General features: G+C 39.7%; 1 protein-coding gene across 2 annotated transcripts; it reads right to left on the reverse strand.

Moving 5' to 3' along the window:
• Window positions 1–95: 95 nt before the first annotated feature.
• TGFBRAP1 (transforming growth factor beta receptor associated protein 1) lies at window positions 96–23219 on the reverse strand. Of its 2 annotated transcripts, none has more exons than XM_060769722.2 (12): window positions 23099–23219; window positions 17276–17977; window positions 16764–16958; window positions 13802–13956; window positions 12066–12148; window positions 10206–10547; window positions 9174–9231; window positions 7429–7572; window positions 6409–6555; window positions 4968–5127; window positions 2951–3384; window positions 96–1323 (listed from the first exon to the last, which is right to left on the reverse strand). In XM_060769722.2, exons 2-12 carry the CDS (start codon window positions 17958–17960, stop codon window positions 1135–1137), a joined length of 2592 nt encoding a protein of 863 aa, XP_060625705.2. In that variant the 5' UTR covers window positions 17961–17977; window positions 23099–23219; the 3' UTR covers window positions 96–1134. The 2 variants fall into 2 exon arrangements, with proteins under 2 accessions (XP_060625705.2, XP_060625703.2); XM_060769720.2 differs by having other exon boundaries at window positions 23094–23219.
• Window positions 23220–25189: the final 1970 nt, after the last annotated feature.

Raw genomic sequence — 25189 nt, forward strand, 5'->3', positions numbered from 1 at the left:
CAGCTGCTTTTTTGGCTCAAATTGCTATTCATGAGTATATACAATATGTGACCTTATTAAAGTCAGACTACATTACAAATGAAAAAGCACACTACTTCAGAATTCACAGAGCATTTATTAAGTGTTATCAAGCTTATTCAGCACCTTCAGGATGCAACTACTGATGGCTGTAAAGCACCCTTTTCCCTTTGTGTGAATCCACTCCTGCAAAGCAGATCAGAGGCACAGGTTTCTTTACTTGCAGGGAAAGATGGCTCTTTGAGATGGCAGGTATAGACCCTTGAAAAAGCTACACCTGTAATTACTGATTATGCGTGTCCGCTCTAGAGAACGTCAAGGTATAAAAACCATTTCATTCGACTGTATGTACAGAACGTCTGTATGATAATAAATAAGTCATGACATTTATTAAAGCCTCTTCCTTTGCCCCTTCCCACCCACAAATGGTATATGGTTCCCTGGGACAAGCACCAGTGGCTTCACTGTGATTAGTAGTGTCAGAAACCCAGACTTCATGCCATGGTGTCCCCATCTTCCTGCCCCTTTCTCAGTCCCAGTGAGGGCAGGAACTTCCCAGAAATTAGTGCTTCAACAGGCTCCGTAACTGATGGATGTACAGGGCAGAAAAAGGAAGGAGAGCAAAGGCTCCAAAGTGCATCCAATGTTTAACAGTATGAAAAGCACAGAACAAGTTCATGATGCTGTTCCACCAGGCAAAATTTAGACCTAGTTGGGAACATAAATGCAGCTTTTCTCAACTCTCAAGAAAGTGCTGCTTTGTGCCGCTTATTCAAGAGACAGAATTATCAGCTCTTTGGGGGAAAGGCATTGTTTCCTCACCAGCCTCTTTTCTTCCAAGGCCAGCTGACCACCAAATTCAGTGCAAGTTTCAATTTTTAAAGAGTTTCCTCTCCCTCTCCCCCTCCCTCACACACACACTCTTACTGTAAGGAAGCATTTTGTTCATTATATAAACATCTGATACTTCTTGTGCTGTCTACATTCACAAAAGACCAGCAGTGAGGCGCCGTGTTTCACATTGGCGGAAGACACCACAGCCACCTTTTCTTTTTTGGACGTATTTGCTCTTCATGATGCAGATTCTCCTTGGATGTTGCACACCTCAAATGTGCTTCATGTCCGTTTGCTGGGGCTGGATAAATGGTGGTTTGTGTTTGAATTCACTAGCCTGCTGGCAGCACAGTGTGTGTGGGCCATACCACCATTTGGATACCTGACAAAAGCAGGCTCACCAAAGGGGCTCTGGCACACCTGGCAGAGCTTTTTGTCCGAGAGAACAGTCGGGTTTTCTTTAAGTTTTACCTACAAACAAGAGAAATGAGACAACATGTAAACTGGTACAGGGTCAGCTAAGGATCTGCCATTTTTGAAGCCCGTGTTACTATTCTTGCCTATTGCTTCCAATAAGGCATTTTTACTTGGATGTACACCAGAGCATTGAATTCCACCCAAAAATCGACAACATCAAGATTTTTTTTAAGCAGGGAGCAAAATGAACACTAGTATTTCTGATTACATCATAAATAGGGAAAATGTGGGCCTCCAGACATTAGCAAAGAATCTTCACTGGGGAGATGTACTATAGTTCCACTTTCTAGGTTACATTTCCACTCACCCTCCAGGACCACCACACCCCCAAAGTCATTGAGAACAAAGACATCGCCCACCAAGATACAATGATGGTGGTTGCAGACATCTTTTGTGCATTACCATTCTATGCTGTGCCTGAATGTTGTACCACTTGCTGGTCTTTGCACATTTATAACTGCAGAGTTGCCTATATGCAGTGCTCAGCATCTCACATTCATTTACTTTTAAAGAGCTGTACCAAACAAAGGCCAATGTGAAGAGAAAGATACCATATTTTACCTCATAACCATCACAGGTTTTATGTAGATTTTTCTTGGACAAAACATGGGGTGCAACCATTACATGCTTTTGTTTTTTAAAATCCAGTATTACAGTACTTCACCATCATGCTTTTTAAATTACTTTCTTTAAGGGTAGCACCACACTTTCACTTGTATGACTTGTAGGGCCAGCTTCAACACAGCAGGTTAATCACTAGCTGCAGTAAATCTTGCCAACCAAAAGGTTGACAGTTCAAAGCTAGGTCAGGGTGGGCTCCTGACCTTCAGACCCGCTCCCCCACCCACTTAGCGGATCAAAAACAGCTATGTGAGTAGATGAATAGCAACCTCATTAAGCCGGGAGGTATTTTAGGCATGGTGTTCAGAAGAAAGTTTACAAAGAAAGCTCTTTGGCAAGCAGATGGAGCAAGAGTACTCCCCCTATGGCTGGAACCAAGCACAGCCTCCACAGATGCCAAATGATAAGAAAAAACAAATATGGGGGAATATATATATATATCTGCTCTCTGTCTTGTCATTGTATAATCGGCATTGGATGTTTGTCATATATATGTTCTGTGATCTGCTCTGAGTCCCTTCTGGGGTGAGAAGAGCGGAATGTAAATATTGTCAATAAATAAAATAAATACATACTGTGAGTAGTGCAGACATGGACAGAATTAATTATCTATGCAATTATTATATGATGAAAGGCTAAAAAATAATTTTGAACTGAAAAAATAATGCAAGGATTATGCAGTGATGATTATGTAGTAAAATATGGTATTCAAAACCACCTAGACATTGCCTAAACATTCCATGAGATTCAAGAAGTTTTCAATGGCAACTTGTAATTGTAGTTTTAAAACTGAATTAAATGAAATAGGGCATTAATATACCAAGTATTTCCTTCAGAGAGATATTTGCCATGTTTTGTACTCTATACAGGAAACCAGGATGGAAACCATGCTTCAGTAGGCTATCACTCGGTTATGCTCCTTCCACCAGGAATCCAAATGTTCACGGAGATTATCCTAAGATTTCAGTATGTTCACACAAAGTCAGAGCAGTAGACTCACCTTTTCATGCTTATAGGCCAGATTCTCAGCTTTTGCTAAACCCACTGCAATCTGAGCCATCCTTTGTGCGTGAATGCTTTCCCTCATTGCACCGGTCAAAAAAGAGGAAAGGAGCTGCACTGACCAGCTGTCGGGAATCAGCTGCAAAACACACACAGCATCAAACTCAGCTGCATGGTTATTTAGAAGATCCACAGCAGCAATGGCCAGCTCATGATCTAATGGGCTGGAATTCAGATATGCCGAGAGCAGCATATGAAAAACTTTCCGCCTGTAAGTAAGGTCTTTGCTCTCGGAATTCCAGGCGCAGTATTCCTCAGCAGTAGCAAAGTCCTTCAGTTCATGGACCAGGATATGTAAAGCTTTGTCGTGCTCTTCCAATTTTCCATATAATATTGCACACTCCATATGGAGATCTGTTCCGCTGATTTTATCTGCAAAAATAGTATGTTAACCACAGTCCTTGTCAATGCAAGAGAAGGATATATTTTCCAAATCAGAACTAGGTCATTAAAAGACTAAACTCTAAAAAGTAACCCAAAAGATAAATGAAGGCAAAGGTTTCCAAAACTCATGTCACTTACATTTAGAATTCTGGATTCACTATTATACTTATGTACACAAACTCAAGGCATTTTCCTCATGTAAATGGATTTGGTAACTTTCAGAGCTATGAAAAGCTACTTTTCCAGACTATAGTCCCATAATCTTGCAGCCAGCATGGCTATGAAGCTGTGTTTTTAAAAAGTACCCCAGAGGATATGTGATTTCAATTTAGATTCTGTCTAATATTTTTTTCTCATCATTGGCAATCAATTTTATTTGCTCTCTTTAATGCAGGATTAAGAACAATGTTAGGAGGACAAAGGACTTGGTTACAAGAAGGCCTTGCCAACTTTTACACAATTCTGAATCAATTATCACGCTAAGCTGGACACAGTTCCATATGCCAACCAAGATCATGTAATGTAATCAAGTTGCATTCAAATAGCATGCCCAATTCCTGCAATGTTCCTCATTCAAAAAAGTAGGGGAAGGATTTATTGACCAGGGAAACTGCTCAAGTAATATCCTACAATGGATGTCTTCTAATGGCTACATGACCTGCAACATGCTACGGGTTAGAATGAGATGGAGAAACTGAAGTCCTCCTGATGTTCTTGGGGTACCAACTAGATAGGACAAGGCTGGTAAATTCAACCATTATCAGTGGGAACAGAGGTCCCAAGTCTATTATTATTATTATTATTATTATTTACTATATTTATATATCTTTCTCTCCCCTGGGGAGGGGGGAACTCAAAGCAGTTTACAACATGCTAATGCAAAAATTCAATGCCAACATACAATGCAATAATAATATGAAAATAATAATAACAACACAAACTATTATGTATCTCAAAAGATTAAATAAACATACAATATAATATAATTTGTACATATTAATATAATGATATAAATGTAATAACATAATAGAAGCACTATGAAATAATAATAATAATAATAATAATATAACAATATAAGAATTTGAATTGCTCAACAGCTGAGATAAATAATAACGTACATTATAACATAATATGAATATGGTATGATGTAAGTACAATATCAATATATATAAATATACATAATATTAATATAAAAGTTATAATAAATAATATAATATAAACCACTTTGCATCTCAAAGGGACAATTAAGTGAAAATGTGATATAATAAGAACATAATGTGAATATAACAATAATATAACATAATATAAATGTATTATGATGATGATGATGGGTTACTGGCTGAAGTAGTAAGTTATCCTGTTCAATTTATTTACCCTGCTAAACTCCAATTATCCCAATGAGAACGTGTCTTCCAATCATCCTGTGCACTCTTGCTTATTGTACACTGTCAGCTTGTACAACTAACATTCAATCCTTCCCTAACAGAGGAACTCTGAATATTTATGGTCTGCAAAAAGAGGAATAAGGGCTCTCCCATCACCTACTCTAAATTTAATTTTAGTTCTCTTACCTAAAATATAATGAACTCTATAAAGGTCAGATTTCCGCAGAAGATTGCGTAGTTTTGCCTGTGTTTTGGTCAATTCTTCGTATCTCTCTGCACCCAGTGATTTCAGATGTAGCACCTCATCCAGGTATAACACAGCTAGATGGGTATGGAACTTCTCTTTCTATTAATGTAAGAGACATTCAGTCAGTTCTAAGATGCTCTCCATAATGTTCCATAGCCAATTTTTATTACTAGTTCTGCAAATCCGAATTACATCAAAAGGTTAATATGAAAGACAAATATAGACATATGCACAGGAAGTATTTGAAAAGGACTTTAGTAAGTTCAGTAATTAGAAATTCTTCCAATGCAGCGATATCCATGTGTTGTAAAATTAATGAAATTTCAAGAGCATATACATTAAAAAGTTATGTCTTTCACAATATTGTTGCAAGAGCCATAACTAAAATAATACAAATCCTAAGATTTATACAATTAGCATTACAGTTTTGCTATCCTATATCATTTTCACATTTCTCATTCAAATCCAGTGGTTTACCTAGGACAAGGTCTTCTTTGTTTTAAAATAAAAATGTAAATATGTACTTTTAAAGCATTCAAGTGTACATTTTTCTATTTTTGGAAAGACTATTTCATTCAAAGTATAATTCCATCATCTGTTGGATAGGAACAGCAATTCCTGGGAACATATGCTTTCTGTTATAAGTGAGATGGGAATAAAGACCTTTACATCCCTAGAATTAGTTCCCAACTGTCTGCTAGACTAATAGGAAGCGTTTGTGCTGCTGTATGCCAAATCATGAGACTGGTACATGTTGCAAGGAACCTGATCAGATCAGAGCTTGAAAAGGTTAGGCTATTTGATTAATGGCTCCCCAAATCCTCTGTCCGCCATGGCCACTCTGGGCATTTTAGTGCATAAGTAACTTTTCCCAAGTTCTGCATCCGATAGGAAAAATATAAAGAAACTAGGCAACACTGCACCCAATCCCAAAAGTTGTCCAAGGGTCATCCTTCATTCAGGACTGGCAAAAATCAATAATTAAGTAGGAAGGCTTTCCAATCTCAAGTAGACTAGAATTCTCTATTTAGTGCAGGGTGTAACTGCCACACCTCCAACAGAACACTACGTTTAACCATTTTCCCTTCAGCTAATTGATCTTCCAACAGCAAGTAATGAAGAGGTTGGTCCTATTTTAAAAACCAAAATAGCAGTCCTTTGTGCCAGAGTTACCTTTCAGTACTACTATATTCCTTTCTTGGGTAACTGGCCTACTGAAAACACATGTAAGCAAACAGGAGGGAATGAAAGAAGCACTGAAGGCCAAAAGTTACAGGTGAATTATCTGATCTATTCAAAAGTTCAGGGAGCCAAATATTACAAAATAGACAACAAAATCACACTTTTAATGTTATAGGACTCACCATAAACTCAACTTACTTTTATTCTTCTCTCCAAAACCAAAAATTCTAAATATTTTACTAATGATATGGGGTATTTCTTAAGGCAGCTGATGACATCATCGGGACTGAAACTGTTATTTGGTTCTTCTTCCAGAGGCCTTTTTGTGAAAATGTATACTCCAACCTAAAGAAAGATGCATTTAGAAAATTGTGAGGCATTCTGGAATGGCACACATTTCTAATCCTTAATATATTCAATATATTAATCCTTAATATATTCAAGATGATCAGATGTATCTAATCTTTTATAGTTCTATCCAATTACTGAAAGCATGATGCAGTAGCCACTATGTGACCACCCCACCCCCCTCCAAAAACAAAAAAGAACACACCTTAAGAAAAGCTTAAGATTCCATTACATATAATAATACAATCTGGGAGGAACAGCAAAGTCACTATCACTCTCATTAAAAATATTGGCTAAATAAAATAAATCATGTATAACCCTTTTCTCTTGTCACTTAATGCATGACAAATTGTAAACAGAAAAATATCTGGCCCTTCAACCATTTTAAATTTCAGATGAACCAGTATGAACAATAAATATCCCAGAAGTCCAAGCTCCAAAATATAAGAGGGCAAATGTTTATTCCATCCCTCTTCGAATGGATTTCTGTGGTACTCAAATAATTTCATTCAAAATTAGGCAAATGCTAGAAAGCTTTGGACATAGATGCTTCATTTTTCCAGGTACAGAATAAAATCTCCCAGAAATATACCTTGAAAATAAGATGCAAGCTTGTACCCCACAAAAATTGAGATAATTTTAATGGCTATCCTTGGAAATGATTTCCTACCATCTGACTCACTCTGTTTCATATTTGTTATTTCATGCATTTCTAGCAGGAAGAGCAAAATGCTGAAATTGTGTATGAACAGACTTAAAGGTTTCAGAAACCAAAAAAAGAACAGAACGTAAAGGACTAACAACTTTAAATAAGGTATCCAAGCGACAGCAATCTCAAAAATAATTTCTTTAAAGAATCCAGTAACTAACCTCCTCGCTTCTCTGCAGGACCCATTCGGCGTATTTCCACACCAATTCGTGGTCTGAGCAGGAGGTAAGGAAGTCTACAATATAATCGTAAAGGTCTGTGCGTGTGGAGTCTTGAATGTCTCCATTAACTATTTTTACCCATAACTGAAAGGCAGAAGAAATATAAAACCAATCAGGTTTAGTCCCCTGACAATTTATATACTGTATTTTCCTTGAGGTCACCATTTAATGGAAATACCAAAACCCTGTAAAGTTGGTATGCAGAAGCCAAAAAAGGTGACATTTGTTAAAGAGCACTTAAGAGACGGCTCCAAGGGACGTTATACTTGAAAGAGATCTGACATCAAAATGGGATTCCCCATTCAGATGTCTTCCATCCTCACAGCCCTCATGTTGTGCCAGCTGCACTATATGCATTATAATGTTGCTGGGTTTGGCAAGGAAACTACTATTTGTGTCTAAAAATGATAGGGAGAAGGCCCCAGAGAACTCACCAGGGCCTGCCATTTTCTGCTAAGGTTCTCCAACCTTAATATAAAGCAATGGGACTAGTTTATCCCTGCATACTTACAACCTCCTAACTCTTCTCAAACTAATGGAAAACATAACCTCCATATAGTTTATCGCCTCATATTTTTGCTCAACTCCACTTTAAACAGATACAGTACTAGCACAATCAGTGTTGTTCATCATGCAGCATTTCAATATTTAGGATATGAAAAGTTTGCTTCTCCAGGTCACCCAACTAAAAGAACATATATATATATATATATATATATATATGGGAATTTCTAAAACCTGGTATTGTTATTTTTTTTAAAAAAACACAATACAAAATTAAGAGGAAGCATAAATATCAAGGGGCCAGTATGGTGTGGTGCACCGAGCTCTGGACTATGACTGTTGAGACCAAGTTTAAATCTTTACCATGAAAACTATGAGTAATCTTGGGCAAGCCAGTCTTTCTCAGAAAAAAGATAACGGCAAACATCTTCTGAACAAATCTTGGCAAGAAAACTCTGTGATAGGTTCACTTTAGGGTCTCCACAAGGTGAAAACCACTTGAAGGCACACAACAACATAAATACCAAGGGGAATTGGGGTGAGGTGTGTATGTGTCTTTCTTTGAGGGATCTTTCTGTTCCTGTCTCACATTTCCTCTTATTAGAAACAAATACGAAAAGATATACTAGGCAATATTCTGCTCACTTCTTTAAAAGGCAAGATTCATTTTCAGCATCCAGCTCATGAGTTCAGTGCTACCAGGATTAACAGTAAACCTATAAACACTTGCTAACATTGAGCTAATTGCTACAGATATCAGCTACAGACATGGACACAAAGGCCTCTTACAGAACTGATAATAGGCAAGCTACTGAGGTTTTTAAATGATCACTTTCTCCTACTATATGAGGTATTTTTACAGTTACAAAGAAGTAGCCGCAACAACACAGTACATCTAGATACAAATAATAGCGAGCAACTAAATTAAGAAGAATGAACCCAGGATGGGATAAGGATCTATTGTACAGATACACTGAGGGAACTATGAGATTTTTAAAATGACAAAAGACCGTAAGTCCACCCTCTTTCCATTACTGTAGCTATCTACCTGGACATTGACAGCAACAGATTTACCAGTTTTAAATTCATAAACATGTGGTAATTTCTAGTGGCCTAAACTAGCTTCTGTTCACAAGGAAGCATGTTGTTGTGACTTCCTGGACACATGGTGGCACTCTAACCTGTAGTGCAGCAGCATCTTGACTGTTTGAGTGATACAGGAGCCCAAGTGCAAAAAATCTGTAAAAGAAAAAAAGAAGTACAAATTAAAAGGGAAATGACTAGAAATATTACTTAGTGTTTGCAAAACAATGTGCACAACTAACATGATTGGTAGTTTCTATAAATGTTCCATGTGACAGTTTTATATTATTTCTATCAATCACATTTCTGCTTTCTGCAAAATGATACAAGATAAAATTAGAATCCAATGTTCAAAGATTCTAAACTAATGCTTTGATAGTCCTGTTTTAAAACTATCCAACAGGAGTGATTGTCTGGTGGAGCTAAATCTGCCCCTTCATCCTCTGAAAACAGAAACATAGTATTGCCTGTCAAATCAATAAATAAACAAATATTTTGGTTGTATTCTTGTTCTGACAGCTAACAGGAAAACAACGGAAAGACTAAAACCATCAGCTCTGGGTTGAATGTAAGATGAGAAGACCATGGCCTGGACACAAAAGTCTTAGCATCTTACACAATTGCATATATTTGTTAGTTGTATTTCCTCCAATTAGCTCAAGTCAAGACAAAGACAGTACATATGACTCTTCTCTTCCCTCTTTATTTTCACAGCAAGGTCAGGCTGAGTGACTGGCCTAAAGTCACCCAAAGAACTCCATGGCTTACCGAGGACCTAGAATATCTCCCAATTCCCAGCTAAATACCTAACTATTATTCGACTAATCCCAGCAATCTGCCCAAAAGTGCTCGTGATATGGTAAACTGCTTTCTTTTTGATAGCAGATCAAAAAAATTTGGTTTCTGCTATCATATTACTGTAGAAGGATTTTTTAAAAAATTCTAGTGTGATGTGTTTTATCTCTTAAAAATAAAATGGGCACAATTTCTACAGATAAGTGAAGCACCTAAATCCTAATATTGTTTTAAAGGCACACTGGCTCCGGGTTCATCATGTCAAAGACTGAACAGAAGAAATACCTAGCACTCTACAGACATTACACTGTATGCTCCAGGGACAATAAGCTTACTTTTTGTGCTTCTCCAGGCACGCAGCGCTATCTGTGAGAAGGCAGGAATTTTCTGAGACCAGCAGATCTAGAAGGCTTTCATGATTAGATTCTGCATAGAGCTTCAACAGAGCTGTGTCAATGTCTTCCTTGTAGCCATTTGCAACTTCAGTGCTGCGCACCTCGCTCAAGTAGCTCATGAGAAACTGCTTGCACTTTACCATCTTCTCCTGGTCCCCCTGCGTCAGCTGGTTTAAGTCAGCATATTCATGGAGGGGAGGGTGGGATCGCATGAATGAAGAGGAAGTAGGCAACAGGAAGGGGTAGAGAGAGATCAGCTCCCGGACATCGAGCTGGCCGCTTCTGCAATTACAGTGTCAAACTAGATGAAGCAAAGAGAAAAGACACATGGGCACGCACCACATAATGTGTGTGTGTGCACATCCAGAGGATATAGAGCTTTGTGCAACTATTCAAGATAATTAAACAGTGATATCACTACCACTTGGGATAGTTTTGCAGTCTGTGAAGCCCGTAAAGGCAGAGAATGGCACCTGGATCTGTAAAAGCTGGCCACCCCATCTCATGCACTTTGTGCTCTACATATATATGCATGCATACATTTCACATATATATCTCAGGGATGATACTACAAGTTCATAATTACCTGTCTCAGTATACCAGATTGTTGACTAAACAATACACTTCAGGAACATTTGAGCCCTCTTGCTACAATATCCATGTTTGCTATTATTTCATTTGTGCATTTGGCAACCAAACTTAAAACCATCACTTCCAGAGGTGTATAAAATATTGAGCATGTATACAATACTAAAAAAATGTTATGTGCCAATATTACACACAGACCAGCACAGAACACCTGGGAAAAACAACTTACCGTATATTCCGGGGTATAAAACGACGGGGGCTATAAGACGACCCCTCAATTTCAGCAGTCAAAATATAGTATTGAGGATATATTTGCCGTTTAAGACAAGTCCCCAGTCCAGCGCTTCTCACCAGCCTGGACAGGAAGAAGAGCCTCTGGCGCTCCTCCTCTGCCTCCTCCTCCTTCGCTACCTTGGCACATGGCAGCCTCCTGGTCAGGCTCCCTGTCGCTTGTCTCTTCATGGTTGCCACGCTAGTCAGGCCGCTCTCGTTCTTCCCAGGCAGGTCTCGCGAGAAGTGCCTCTTCTCCCGCGAGACAACGGTAGCTTCTCGCGAGACCTGCCTGGGAAGAACGAGAGCGGCCTGACTAGCGTGGCAGCCATGAAGAGACGAGCGACAGGGAGCCTGACCAGGAGGCTGCCATGTGCCAAGGCAGCGAAGGAGGAGGAGGCGGAGGAGGAGGAGGAGGGGAGGGGAGCCCGGGGCCAAGGCATCCACCCCAAAAGGCTCTACCGGTACTTTTTTATTATTTTATTTTTATACCCGGGGTACTAGACGACCCCCAAAATTTTATAAGGATTTATATGCCTAAAAAGTCATCTAGTACCCCGGTTTTTACGGTACTTCCCCCTCTAAATGCTTGCCAAAAACACTAAGTATTAAGCTGATTCTAAGCCAGGTCTGTGAAATGAGTCACATCAAAGGAGCAACAAGAAATGCCCCTGGACAGAAATGGTAGACTCACTGCCTTTACACGCATCTCAGTATACTAGAATTAAAGTGTCCATCAAAAGAAGTTGATTTGTTCAACCATACCAAGAAGTGTGATTCTAATTTAGCTCCTGTCCACTGTCTGAAACTATATCTTTTAAGTATTTCACCCTGGTCATATCAAAATATCTCATAACTTGAGATCTTTGAAGGTCAAGTACATGGATTTAATCAACACTCAGTTAACACTTGGAGTATTTCTCATCCCATATGAAAGGCTACCTGAAGAGTTCTTTCGCTTCGAGGAACTGAAGCTGTGCAAACTGTATAAATCCTGCTTGCTGCAAGATTCGCTTATACATTGCCTAAAAAGAGATAAAACCAAAACAAACAAAAACAATCAATACGTGCAAACCATTTGCCAATGCACTACTTGTGTCCCACTGAAATGAGGAATAATACAGAACTGGGCTACCCAGTTTCATCTGTACACATTTTGCATGATTTTACACAATATACATCAACAGGCAGTTGGAAAAGACCAACAGGTAATTGTGCAACTGAAAAGCAAGCCATGTTGCAAGCCATCAATCTTAGCCACGATTTAGTGGACTAAGAAAGGATGAAAAATACAGCATAGGAAGAAATCTAAAAAAAACAAAAAAACAATTTTCTAGACTGTAATCCCAAAGAAATCACAAACTTCAGTAGTATCTATACAAATGCAAGCAATGCATGTAAAAAAGGGACTAAGCAGCATAAGTGCCAGGATAAAACTAGGAAGAAATATGATAAATGACATACACAATTATTTAAATCATCATTACTTATGTGCCGAGTAGAATCTCATGTACATATATTTGTCTTGTCTAAATGTTAACTTAACTTTGTCTAACCACAGGCAATATAAAGTTATAGATATATTAATACAGCACAGCCAAATTTTCTGCTTTATAAATATTCAAAAGTCCTGACAGATTGCACTGATTTATCTACAAACATTTTTGAAAACTTCTTCCATTTATCAGTAATTAATTTTGCGTGGAGACTATATATTATCATTACAGCCTCCGTACCTACACCAGAAGCATATTGCATTTATTATTAATCTATAGTTGACTGCAGAGCTAATTCAGAAACCAGTTCCACTGAGTTCCCTCTTCCCTCAACTGTCTTCATTCAAGCGGCCAGTTTTCAGAAATGTGTAGCTTTAAGAACTGCAATCAAAGTTTGCTTCTTCACCTCCTCTTTCCGCATCCTTTTCTTTTTAAGTTGCTGTGCTTTTAAGTCCTCCAGACATAAACTGTGTTTTTATTATTGATCCTATATAAACCACCTTGGATGCCTTTTCGGCAGAAAAACAAGGTAACAATACAGATTTAGAGGAGACAGTGGAGAGCAGGAATTGCTAAATGGCACCTATCACCCTTGGTTACACAGTCAAATCCTCCAATTGTTAGAGGAACTCTAGCTAGAAAGCACTTAAGGCACCAAACATGCATTAAACAATAAAATATTTTAGATACGTGTTTGTCATCAGCTCCTGAATTTGCAACATTACCAGGCCCACCTGGCAGCTAGAGCACATTAAGTCAATGGAACTGATTTCAACATTTAGATCAACATTACAGAAGATATAAGTGTCATTCTATCAATTTCTCCAACAGAAAATGCAAATATATTAGAGCTGCTTATTTCACCCAGAATTTTGCAGCTACTGTCTTAGGGCTCCTCCAGACAGGCCCTATATTCCAGGATCTGATCCCAGATTTTCTGCTTTAAACTGGATTATATGAGTACATACTGCCAGACAATCTGGGATAAACAGAAAACTGCAATCAGATCCTGGGATATAAGGCAAGTCTGGAAGTGCCCTTAACCATCTAACTCAGCTCTCCAGAATTTCAAGCCGCAGTAATATATGATCAGACATATTAATATAAAACTTCATCTTCACAGTTTGCTTGCTACTCAGCCATCTTCACACAGCCAGATATATTTTAAATACTAGCACAGACCTGAAATTTCTCTTTTGGAATATTTCTTCGGGCTCCCTTTGCTAATACTAGCGCTTCTTCCACTCTCTGACTGGCCAAAAGATCCTGAATCTGTTTTTCCAGAGGTAGTGGTACCAAGATGAACACCCCTTTGGTGGTTGCTACAATTACTTTGCCTGGAATTTTTAAAAGAAGAAGAAAATAGAATGTCCTTTATTCATTTTATACCTTACCAAATAATGTTTTCAAAATAAGTCTGACAGAATAAGTCAGTGAGATTCATATACTGAACACTTTTTAAAGGGAAAAAATACATTCTTTCAAATCCAATACAACCCAACAGTTTCTATTATACAAAGACTAGAACTGCAGCACCAAATATTGCAAAAATCATTTTACTATATGAGATGGAATAACCTGGTTCAAATATCACTATGCATCCAGAGAGTGCCAGGCTGGAGATGACAGGTGAAAATATAAAAGTGTTCACTGGAAATCTCAAGTTAAATTAATCAAATGTGGAAGTAGGAGCTACAGCTAAAGCAGATCATTGAAACAGATCAATATCCTTTACAGAAATCAGATTTTCCACTTTAGAACTTTGACTAAAACCCTTCCAACATAGGAGCAAAGAGTTGGAAAGGACTGTAAGAGGTAACTATTCCAACTCCCTGCTATTTAGGAATATACAACTAAAGCATTCCTGAAATATTACCATCTAGCCTGTATTTAAAGACCCCCAAAGAAGGAGAGATCCACTGCTCAGCAGCTCTTATAATAAATGTTAAGGTGGAATGCTTTTCCTTGTAATTTATTTTGTGTCCTATTCTCTGGGAGACTCAAAATAACAAGCTCCCTCCATCTTCTATAAGACACGTATTTGCTTGGAATATCACTATTATCCCTCAAACTTCTTCAAGCTTAACATACCCAGTTCCCTAAGCCTTTCCACAGAGAACTAGGCTTCCATTTTGGACACCCTCCCCATTCTGGGTAGTTAGGCTTGTACATATTAGATTTCAAGATTGCTGAGAGTCATATGTTATCACAGCTGAATGCAAAAAACGTATAACTATATTTTCTATATTAGTGAAGTTTTTGTGAACATAGTTAGACAGCCATTAATATTATCACAAGCTCCTTGAATGATGGGATATAAATGCAATTAATAAATGAATATATAAAAATCCAAGAGCTCACAAGTTTCTATAAACTGTCCACATACACAAGTACTTGCTGATGCTTCCACAAAGACATTTTCCCTTCCAGTTTGAGGAAATGAAAGTTCAGATTTGCTGATGTTTTCCACTTATGTTTACAATTTTATTAGCTGCCTTTCCATGGAACAGTCAGTTTAAAGCACCACTTTCACAAAGTTCTCAAAGAGTTTGAACATTTAAAAGACTTCCAACAATTTTGTTAACACACACTGCTTCCTTTTGAACCTATGATGGGTTTGTTAGATTTGACAACAATGACATCTAAAAGTTGCCTTTTACTAGCAGAAGGCATCTTTCACTCAAAGAACATCAAACTCTGACCTAGCAGAATCAGTCTTGTGCCAGAAAACCGACACCAAATCCAGGTAATTCCTTCTATTTATTAAAGCACTCCATCAAGAACTTTTCATAGCCCGCAGGTGTTTAAGCCACTAGCAGGATGACTCCCAATATCTGCAAATAGGATTCCATAATGTGTATTAAGTGTTTAAAATAGACACTTCTGGATTTGAACGAATCTGGAAAGTGTAAGGATTTGTCCAACAACGTGTAAAAGAAAGGTACTAAAAGGGAGGTTTTTCAGTACAATACAGGTTCTTCCAACCTTGAGAAGCTAATAATTATTCCATCCCTATGGTTTAGACCAATAGAGCAACTATGAAAGCACCTCACTCCCAATTTCAGTGGTGTTTTCTGCAGGCTGCAAGCTAAAAGAAAAGGAAAGAAAAGGAGGAAAGAAAAGAAAGTAGCCTTGAAACTTTTGTGTGGAAATAGCTTCCATCCCATTTCTAGTTGAGGACATGGGAACCCCTGAATCTTGTTTTTGATGAAAACCATGCTCATGGAAGCATCCCTGGAAGACTGTCACACTACACCATCAACATGCTGCTATCCCACTTTAAATTCCATTGCTGCCTCCTGTTGGATCCTGAAATTTGCAGTTTTGGGAGTGGCCTTTAAAATTCTAAGCCAGAGAACTCCCGGGCCTCACTAAACTACAAGCCCCAGAATTCCACAGGAGGCAGCCATAGGATTTAAGGTGGGATAGCAGTGGTTTCAAGTGTAGCGTGACAATCTATCAGGAATCAGGGGAAATGGGCCCTTAAAGATTAAAAAAAAATATTGACTCTTACTCATTGCTGCCAGGCATATTTTATGTCTTCTGAAATTCTATGAACCACATACATTTACTTAAACATTTCATGCACTGTAAACATGCACCTCACACAATTTATCATATGCACAGCATTTCCTCAGCTCAGACTACCAACAGTACTATTGAACCTGTCCAATATAAACATTCAGTCCAAAGGAATATGCCTGTCTAATGCACAAAGGTCAAAGTAGTATGGCTATTGGAGTAAAACAAAACTTAATTTAGAAACGCTGATTAACAGGGAATCCTTAATAGCTTCTTTTTTGTATTTGGAAAACATTTAAATTTTCTCCAAAGCATTTATTTAAAAATAAAACACACATAGAATATATGTTGTGTGCATGCACACATACATATGTAATCTAAATAAGAAAAGAATGGATAAAAGTTGTCACTAATAAACAAACAAATCTTCACAAATTACTGTATTTAATTCTAAGACACCACTGATTCTAAGACACATTAATTTCAGTATCACCAACAGAAAAATGGTTTATATATAGAAAGCACCCACAATTCTAAGACGCACCCTATTTTTCAAGATACTTATGGTATATGGGGGAAAGGTGCATCTTGAAATCGATGAAATATAATAATCAAACAGTACCTTCAAAGTCTTGTAGGATATGGCCATCCTTAAAGGGTAGTGTCTGTTTTTGCTGTTGGTCCAACATACTGTGTACTGTAATGAACTCTTCATCCAAAGCAACCACATAAGGAAAGCAAAGGGAAGCACCAATCACATTTTCCGACCAGTGGACAGGAGCACGCTGGGAAATGCCATCAACAGTGGCAAACATACCTTAAAAATTAGAAATAGAAGTCGAGAGAGAAATGCATCATATCACTAGCTAACTGCCTGCATTTTTGCACTGTATGAATGAACATTCTAGAAAGACCTTTCCCATCTCTGGGAATAAGAAAAAAACTATAATAAATCAACAACTTGCTGTTATCCCAGGCAACTGCCTCCCACTATCTAATGGTAGGGGAAACCCTATAGATCTATCAATGTTCACATTTTACCGGCGCATGTTTCATTAGACCAGGAAGAAAGGCTGAACTACAGAGAAGGCAAATGTGTTTCAAATGGGGATGCAACGCTCATGGCAATCTTACCTAGTCCTCCAGGCCCAGCCAACAGGAACTCTTGTCTGCCTATTCTTTTCACAATTGGCCGCCTCTCTTCGACAGAATAAGGAAACAGATCCTGGGAGACTCCAGTGTTGTAATTGAATATAATGTACTGAGTGGTCAGGGCAAGGCATAAATAGTGGCCATCTACAGCCACAGCGCAGGGCTGCTCCTGAGTAGAAACCTCCTTCACAATCTGGACTCTGTCTTCATAAACCAAGAATAGCTGAATGGTCCTCCGTTTGACGGAAAGTATACAAACTTCAACACAAAACGGGTCCCCGCTCACAGGGTTTTCATTCAAGGTGAATGTCACAGCTCCCTTGATGCGGGCTCCAGTAGGGATGGGTTCCAGGTTCATCATGTTCATCAATGTTATAGTATTATCACAAAGTACAAGGAGGCGATTAAGAGCTGAAGCCGCTTTCAATTCTCCCACAGCCTTCCGGAAGCCTAAGTTTTTATGCAGCTGCTTGGTGACAGAAAATGTTGCTTTCTCTGCTGGTGAATTTTTTTCCTCCAAGAGGAAGTGCCAGATAGACCCATCATTGGTGCCAATGTAAAGGTTCCTTCCACAGCACTCAATGCATTCAATATTGATCCGAGCTTTGTCGCCCATCAGCATTTCCCGGTCGACTACGGGGACAAGCTTGAAGGCCTTGACACTCATTGCGCTTTCCAGATGCCCTGCCAAGCAAACAAGACAGACAGTATCTTTAGTCACATTTGGGCCAAAAAGATAATAAATTGGGTGGGAGAGTTAGAGGTTTAGATTCTTAGATCATCTATAATTCCCCAAAAGCTGTGAATAAAATACAATACAAAAACAATAAGACAACAGATTAAGCAATTCAACAATAAATTAAATAATTAAGAACAAACCGACAGCCATTGTACAATTAAGGGAGACAAAACACACACACACACACACACTGTCTGGGGAACACATGTGGCAATAACATCACCTTAAGTAAGTGTTCAAACAGTTTCACATGAATGTGGAGTTCCAAAGTATGGTAACTTTGACTGAGGGTGCATGTATACTATAGAATTAATGCAGTTTGAGACTACTTTATCTGCCATAGCTCAATGCTACTGGAATCATGGGAGCTGTCATCTTTACAAAACAGCAATTCCCTGCCAAAAAGTGCTGGTACCGTACCAAACGACCACTCCTATAATTCCATAAGATTGAACCATGACAGCTGAAGTGGTGTCAAACTCCATTATTTTACAATGTAGATACATCCTAAATCACATAAATGCCACTAGTGTGGCCTCAGAGGGAGAGAAGTAGAGACAGACACAGTGCCACCATCCCTTGGTCCAAAAGCAGACACCTTGATTGTGCTTCTCCTGCATTATTTATTTATTATTTAGGGTATTTTTACCCCGCCCTTTTCAACCCCCTAGGGGGGACTCAGGGCAGCTTCCAGCCAGCACATATTCAATGCCTACAATTAAACACAATAAAATACACAACAAACAGCAATTATAAATAATTAAAACATTGAGTTAATACAATAAAATCTACTAGAAAAGAAGCCAGCCTGGTGGCCAGGTGCATAGCAAGGGGTTGGACTGGATGGCCCTTGTGGTCTCTTCCAACTCTTTGTTTCTATCACCATTCATCCAACTACCTCTGCCACAGTTTCAGAAAGAAATAAGAGGTAGTATCTGCAGGATTTAATCACTTCCCACACTAGCACTTCAATTTCCTTTTGTGCCATGTCATAATTAGATTGTCATCTCAAAGGCAAAGTGTCATGTACAGTGATGGCACTACATAGATTAATGATAATAGTAAGAATGAAGTTCCACAGTCAGACAGCATTCTTTTGATTGTTAGTCATCCAATGAAGTTCCCAATTCAACTAATATGTCCTTGCCTTTCTGTCCAAGCAATTAAGTGCAGCCCTAAAATGACCCAGCAGTACTTTAATGTGACATGTAATCTGTATCATCTGCCACAAGCCCCAAACATGCCAGTTCAACAGAACTGCATCACATCCCTATTTACACACTGATGTGGACTAGAACTTGTGCTCTATATAAAACATGAATAATACAAACAGAAGCTTTTACAGATAGAATGCAGTACAATTAAAAGACTGCTGCCTTCATTTCTTTGCTGTGGGGTTCATCATGTGGCCCTGGTTCGGCTCAGCTGCAATTTTGATTTTCTAACATGATAAATAACCAGCACTCTACACCTGGCATATGTCCACAGTAACCATATGTCAGAGATATTTAACACATTTTAGCAGCTTTCTCAGAAGTAATTTCCACTGCGTTCAATCAGGCTTACTCCATAATAAATTCAGGACCACAATCTCAATCTGGGAAGAACATTGGTTTAATCATCACAAAACTTTGGTGATTTGTACTGTTTTCTTTAGCAACTTCAAAACATTAGAGCATAAGATGCAATCACTCATTGGAATCATATAAAAAAAATTAGGGACCAATTCTTACTTGGAAGGGAATATGCGGGTGATATATTTCAATTGAAATTTGCATTAATGGGCTTTGAAAGTTCATCTAAATTATATGATTCAATCTGTATAGATTGATTAATTAAGCAATTTTAAAAACATTTCTTTTACTGCAATAATGAAATCTATATTCTTATTCATATTTTAAATAAGCACAGATTACTCGCTCAATAAACGCTTTGTTTTCTCCCAAACTAAATACAGTATGACCTGATACAATCTTGAACATATTACGAAAACAGAAAACTTTGAAAAATAAAGAACCCTATTGAAATGAGTAATTTTCTGAGGGAGTCACATTGGAGGACCTAAAAGGTTCTTAGAAAAGAATCCTTTCTAGGAATTTGCTAGTTTTTCCAGTATGAACGTTTTTCCAATGATAACTACCAGCATGAATACACCACAGAATTGGATGGAAGTCCTAGAAAATTACTAGAGATAACACATTTTGTCAGATGAGGGTAAATGAAATTACATGAACTGGTCTCACTGGTATGACAGTCAAAAAATCCCAATTATCTCAACAGGACTTAAAGAACCAAAGCTTGATTGTTGATGCATCAATGGGACTCAAGAAATGGGTAAGAAAAATCTTATTCCATTCACAAGGCTTTCTTTTAGCCTATTATTTTAGTGTTAGCCCACTCGGAATCTACTTTTTTACAGGTTGTTGCCAGGATTTCTATTAATGTTTAACTTCTTGGATCATGTGCAAAATACAGAAATACTCTTATGATTACGGTACTAATTTGTATACTGAGGGTTGATTATTGAAAATGTAACAATGACTAGAGATTTTTAAAAAGCAGAACAAGTAAATGTTACCACATACACACACTAACGACAAAGTGATTAATTTGCAATTGTGAAATTCAACATGTTTGTTCCTCCCATAAGAATTCCTGTTAAACAGAATAAAACTACAGCACCTTCCTTAAGTTAGAAATTATGTCATGCTTTCCAAAAGTGTTAAGTGTAGTTCGCTTGACAAAAGCACAGTTTCACAGATCATTGATTCAGGACATTGCTATTTACTATCTGTTAGAAGCAGAAACAGAGACGGTTGTGAATGTCATGACTTTCCATACTGGTCTATTGTCAACATTTTCAGAAGGATAGTACTGCTTTCTCTGTTCCCAAAGTTGAAGACAGAATATGTACATGGGCTATGCCACTTCTCTTGGGCTTTCAAAACAAAGATTGTGGCATTTTTCAATCCATTCCAACTTTTCCAATCAATACAGTAAGTTCTTCTCCACTGGCATCTCAACAGGCATTTAGAATTGAGATAATATAAGTTCCTTGGTTACTTATTACTACACTTGTTTGCCTATATAGTGCCAGCAATGTGTATAACATTTCACAAATAAAACAACCAAAAAAAAAAAAAACATAGCTCCTGTCAAACATGTACAACTCAATATCGCTTGATTTTTGGATTTAAAAAATATTTCCAAGGTATGGATAGTAGGATTTGTGGATGCAGAATCCGCGGATACAGAGGGCCAACTGAAGTATTACCTCCCAAGCTCTGCTGTTCCAGGTATTTTGAACTTTGGCACTCCGGTTGGATCTACACCACCACATAATCCAATTATAAAAGCATATAATTCAGATTATCTGCTTTGGACTGGGTTATATGAGTCTACACTGCCATATAATCCAGTTAAAAACAGATAATCTGTATTTGGAAGTGGAGATAGGGACTAAGAATCCCTGTTCATTACCAAAGACATTTGAGGCTTCTGTGAGTTGAAGACCACTGAAGTCCAAAACACCTGGAGGGCTAGAGTTTGGAGATTACTAATGTAGACACTGCACTCCTATTGATGCAACCATTCCTCACACTGTAGGCTCTTCATCTTGAGAAACAAGACATTGGGGGGGGGGGGGGGGGGACCTACACAGCACAACAACAAATAATTCTTAGTGTTTTAGGGTCCTTCCACACAGCCCTATATACCAGAATATCAAGGCAGAAAATCCCACAGTATCTGCTTTGAATTGGGTTATCTGAGTCCACACTCAGATAATGTGGGATTTTCTGCCTTGATATTCTGGAATATAGGGCTGTGTGGATGGGCCCTTGGTTTCGATGCCTGTTCTTGGTGTTATTTGGGGCACTGATTCAGACAATTGCATTGGATAGACCGCATCAGGTCTACCTCTTAGGCCCCTTCCACACAGCTAAATAAAACCCCACATTTTCTGCTCTGAACTGGAATATATGGTAGTGTGGACTCAGACAACCCGCTTCAAAGCAGATATTGTTGGATTTTCTGCCTTGATATTCTGGATTATATGGCTATGTGAAAGGGCCCTTAGGCTCCTTCTACACAGCTGTATAAAATCCACATTATCTGGATTTTTTTGGCAGTATAGACTATGGCCCCTTCTGCACGGTCAGATCCAGGTTATCAAAGCAGAAAATGAGCAGATGACAACTCGTAGATGGCATATATTATGTATCCCAAAAACTAAAGCTGATGGGGGAAGACTGGTGCCATTTTTGGAATCAGCAGGTCAAATATGCCCAGAAACAGGGATAACACTTGTGGCAGCAAAATGTGTGTAGTTAATGCAGAAGGGCACTACTGTTAATTGCCATGGCTGGATGCTTTGGGTGTTGCAGTTGTACAAGGTCTTTGAGCGCTCTCTGTCAAAGAGGGCAAGCGCCTCACCAAAGGACAACTCCAGCCCCTTCCATACAGGTGTATAAACTGCACTCTGAACTGGATTATAGGGCAGTGTGGACTCAGGGCTATATAACCCCGAATATCAAGGCAGAAAATCCCACAATATCTGCTTTGAACTGGGTTATCTGAGTCCACACTGTCATATATTCCAGTTCAAAGCAGAAAATGTGGGGTTTTTATTCAGCTGTGTGGAAGAGGCTAATCCCAGTTCAAAGCAGATATTGTGGATTGATATTCCGATATGATCTGGCTGTGTGGAAGGGCCCTCCCACAGTTCCATTGGGCGCTTAGCCATGGCAATTAAATAGGTGCCAAACTGCATTGATCCTGCAATGTGGGTGCAGTTTCAATGCATTGTGAAGGCTTTCATGGCCGGAATCGCGGGTTGTTGTAGGTTTTTCGGGCTGTATGCTTGCCACAGATGCAGGAGAGAACGCTTCAAGAATATGCCCATACAGCCCGAAAAACCTACGACAACCCGGTGCACTTTCAGCCTGCAACACAGCCGCCCTCCCTCCCTCTCAAGCGAGAGACCCAGAGGCATGGCTGTGCGGACCAACCCCTCAAGAGCAGGCCGGGCTGGAGCCTGCCCGCCCTGCCACCCCTTCTTACCCCGCCTGCCAGGGCCCGGGCCTGCTCTCTTCCCCTTCCTCACGCAAGGCCCCGGCGTTGCCTGCCTGCCTCGGCCGCGGCTGAGCTTCTTCCTCCGGGGGCGGCTCCCGGGGCCTTCCGGTCACAAGGCAGGCGGAGAGGCTCCTCCCACTCTTGGAGCGCTATCGTGCCTGCTGGGGTTGCCATGGCGACCTTTCTGCGGGATTCTGGGGCTGGTAGTACCGTGGCCACCCAAGGGATCTCCGCCTGGGAAGCCTGTATCTCCCTCGCAGAAGGATTAATGCAGTTGCACCCTGCCCTGGCTGAATGCTAGGGAAAATCATGGGAGTTGTTGTTGCACAAGGCCTTGGAACCTTCTCTGCCCAAGAGAACTACAACTCCCATAATCCCGTAGCATTGAGCCCTGGCTGTCAAAGCGGTGCCAAATGCATTCATTCTAGATCAGGCTGTTAGGAATTGTGGGAGTTGAAGTCCAAAACACCTGGAGGGCCCAAGTTTGTCCATGCCTGTTCTAGGTAAAACGTAAAGATCTCCCTTGACGTTAAGTACAGTCGTGTCCAACTCTTGGGAGGGGGAGTGATCATCTCCATATTTAAGCCAAAGAGCTGGCATTGTCCTTAGACACCTCCATGGTCCTCCATCACTCATCCATGATAGCAAACTCCCACCATCCTACAACAGCGGGAGATGGCACCGAGGTTATAACCCAGACCTCTTATTTGTGAGCGACAGCATCGTACAGCAATGCACCAAATCAGTGGGACCACCAATCCCAAACACACAGCACCGACCAATAATATGCCAACTGTTCCCAACAATAAGGCCTCAGGAAGTTCGATTTAAACGAAGATACAACTTCAGAAAGGCAGATTGGACTAAATTCTCAGACATGTTAGACGACATGATCACATCGGTCGCGCCAGTCCCTGAGGAATACGAACATTTTATTGAAATAGTGAAAACCTGCTCACGGGCCTCTATACCGAGAGGCTGCAGAACCCACTACCTCCAGGGCATTACTTCTGAAACAGCTGCCTTGTTGGAAAATTATTACAGGCTCCACAACGAAGACCCATTCAGTGAGCAGACTCTTCAGGCAGCGCAGAGCATTGTGTCCTCCATCTCTGAAGCCAAGAAAGAACAGTGGATCAAGTTGATCACAGAGGTCGACATGGGCAGGAGCAGCCAGAAGGCGTGGAGGCTGCTGAGACGGCTGAGCAACGATCCCTCACAAACTAATACCCATGCCAACATAAAGGCAGATCAGATAGCACACCAACTCTTGAAGAATGGGAAACCCAACCTTGCCACCAAAGTAGGAAAGAAACCAATAGCCAGACAGCCGGAGATTGAGAACAACAACCTCCATGAACCCTTTACATCTACTGAATTGGACATGGCTCTCAACAAATGTAAGAATGGCAAAGCAGCTGGCTTGGATGATCTACGGATGGAACAAATCAAGAACTTTGGTCCAAAAGCAAGGCGCTGGCTGCTGGAGCTGATGAACAACTGCACTGCATCCTGTCAGATCCCCAAAATCTGGAGGAAAGCAAGAGTCATCGCCATCTTGAAGCCAGGCAAAGACCGTAATGACCCAAAAAGCTACAGACCAATCTCCCTGTTGTGCCACCTCTACAAAGTTCTGGAGAGACTTATTTTGCATAGAATTATGGAAAATATAGACCCCTGTCTGATCCCACAGCAAGCTGGCTTCAGAAAAGGCAAAAGCTGCACATCGCAAGTGCTGAACCTGACCCAGCACATAGAAGATGGCTTTGAAAGGCAGCAGATCACAGGAGCTGTCTTCATAGACTTGTCAGCAGCCTATGATACTGTGAACCACCGCCTCCTCCTGAGAAAAATGTATAATATCACAAAGGACTACCACCTCACCCGCCTCATAGGAAACCTGCTACAAAACAGGAGCTTTTTTGTTGAGTTCCAGGGCCAGAGAAGCAGATGGCGGAAACAGAAGAACGGCCTGCCTCAGGGGAGCGTGCTTGCTCCATCCATGTTCAACATCTACACAAATGACCAGCCACTGCCAGAAGGGACAGAGAGTTTCATCTATGCTGACGATCGTGCCATTACTG

The sequence above is a fragment of the Anolis sagrei genome, chromosome 3, assembly GCF_037176765.1.
Source record: "Anolis sagrei isolate rAnoSag1 chromosome 3, rAnoSag1.mat, whole genome shotgun sequence".
Classification (NCBI taxonomy): domain Eukaryota; kingdom Metazoa; phylum Chordata; class Lepidosauria; order Squamata; family Dactyloidae; genus Anolis; species Anolis sagrei.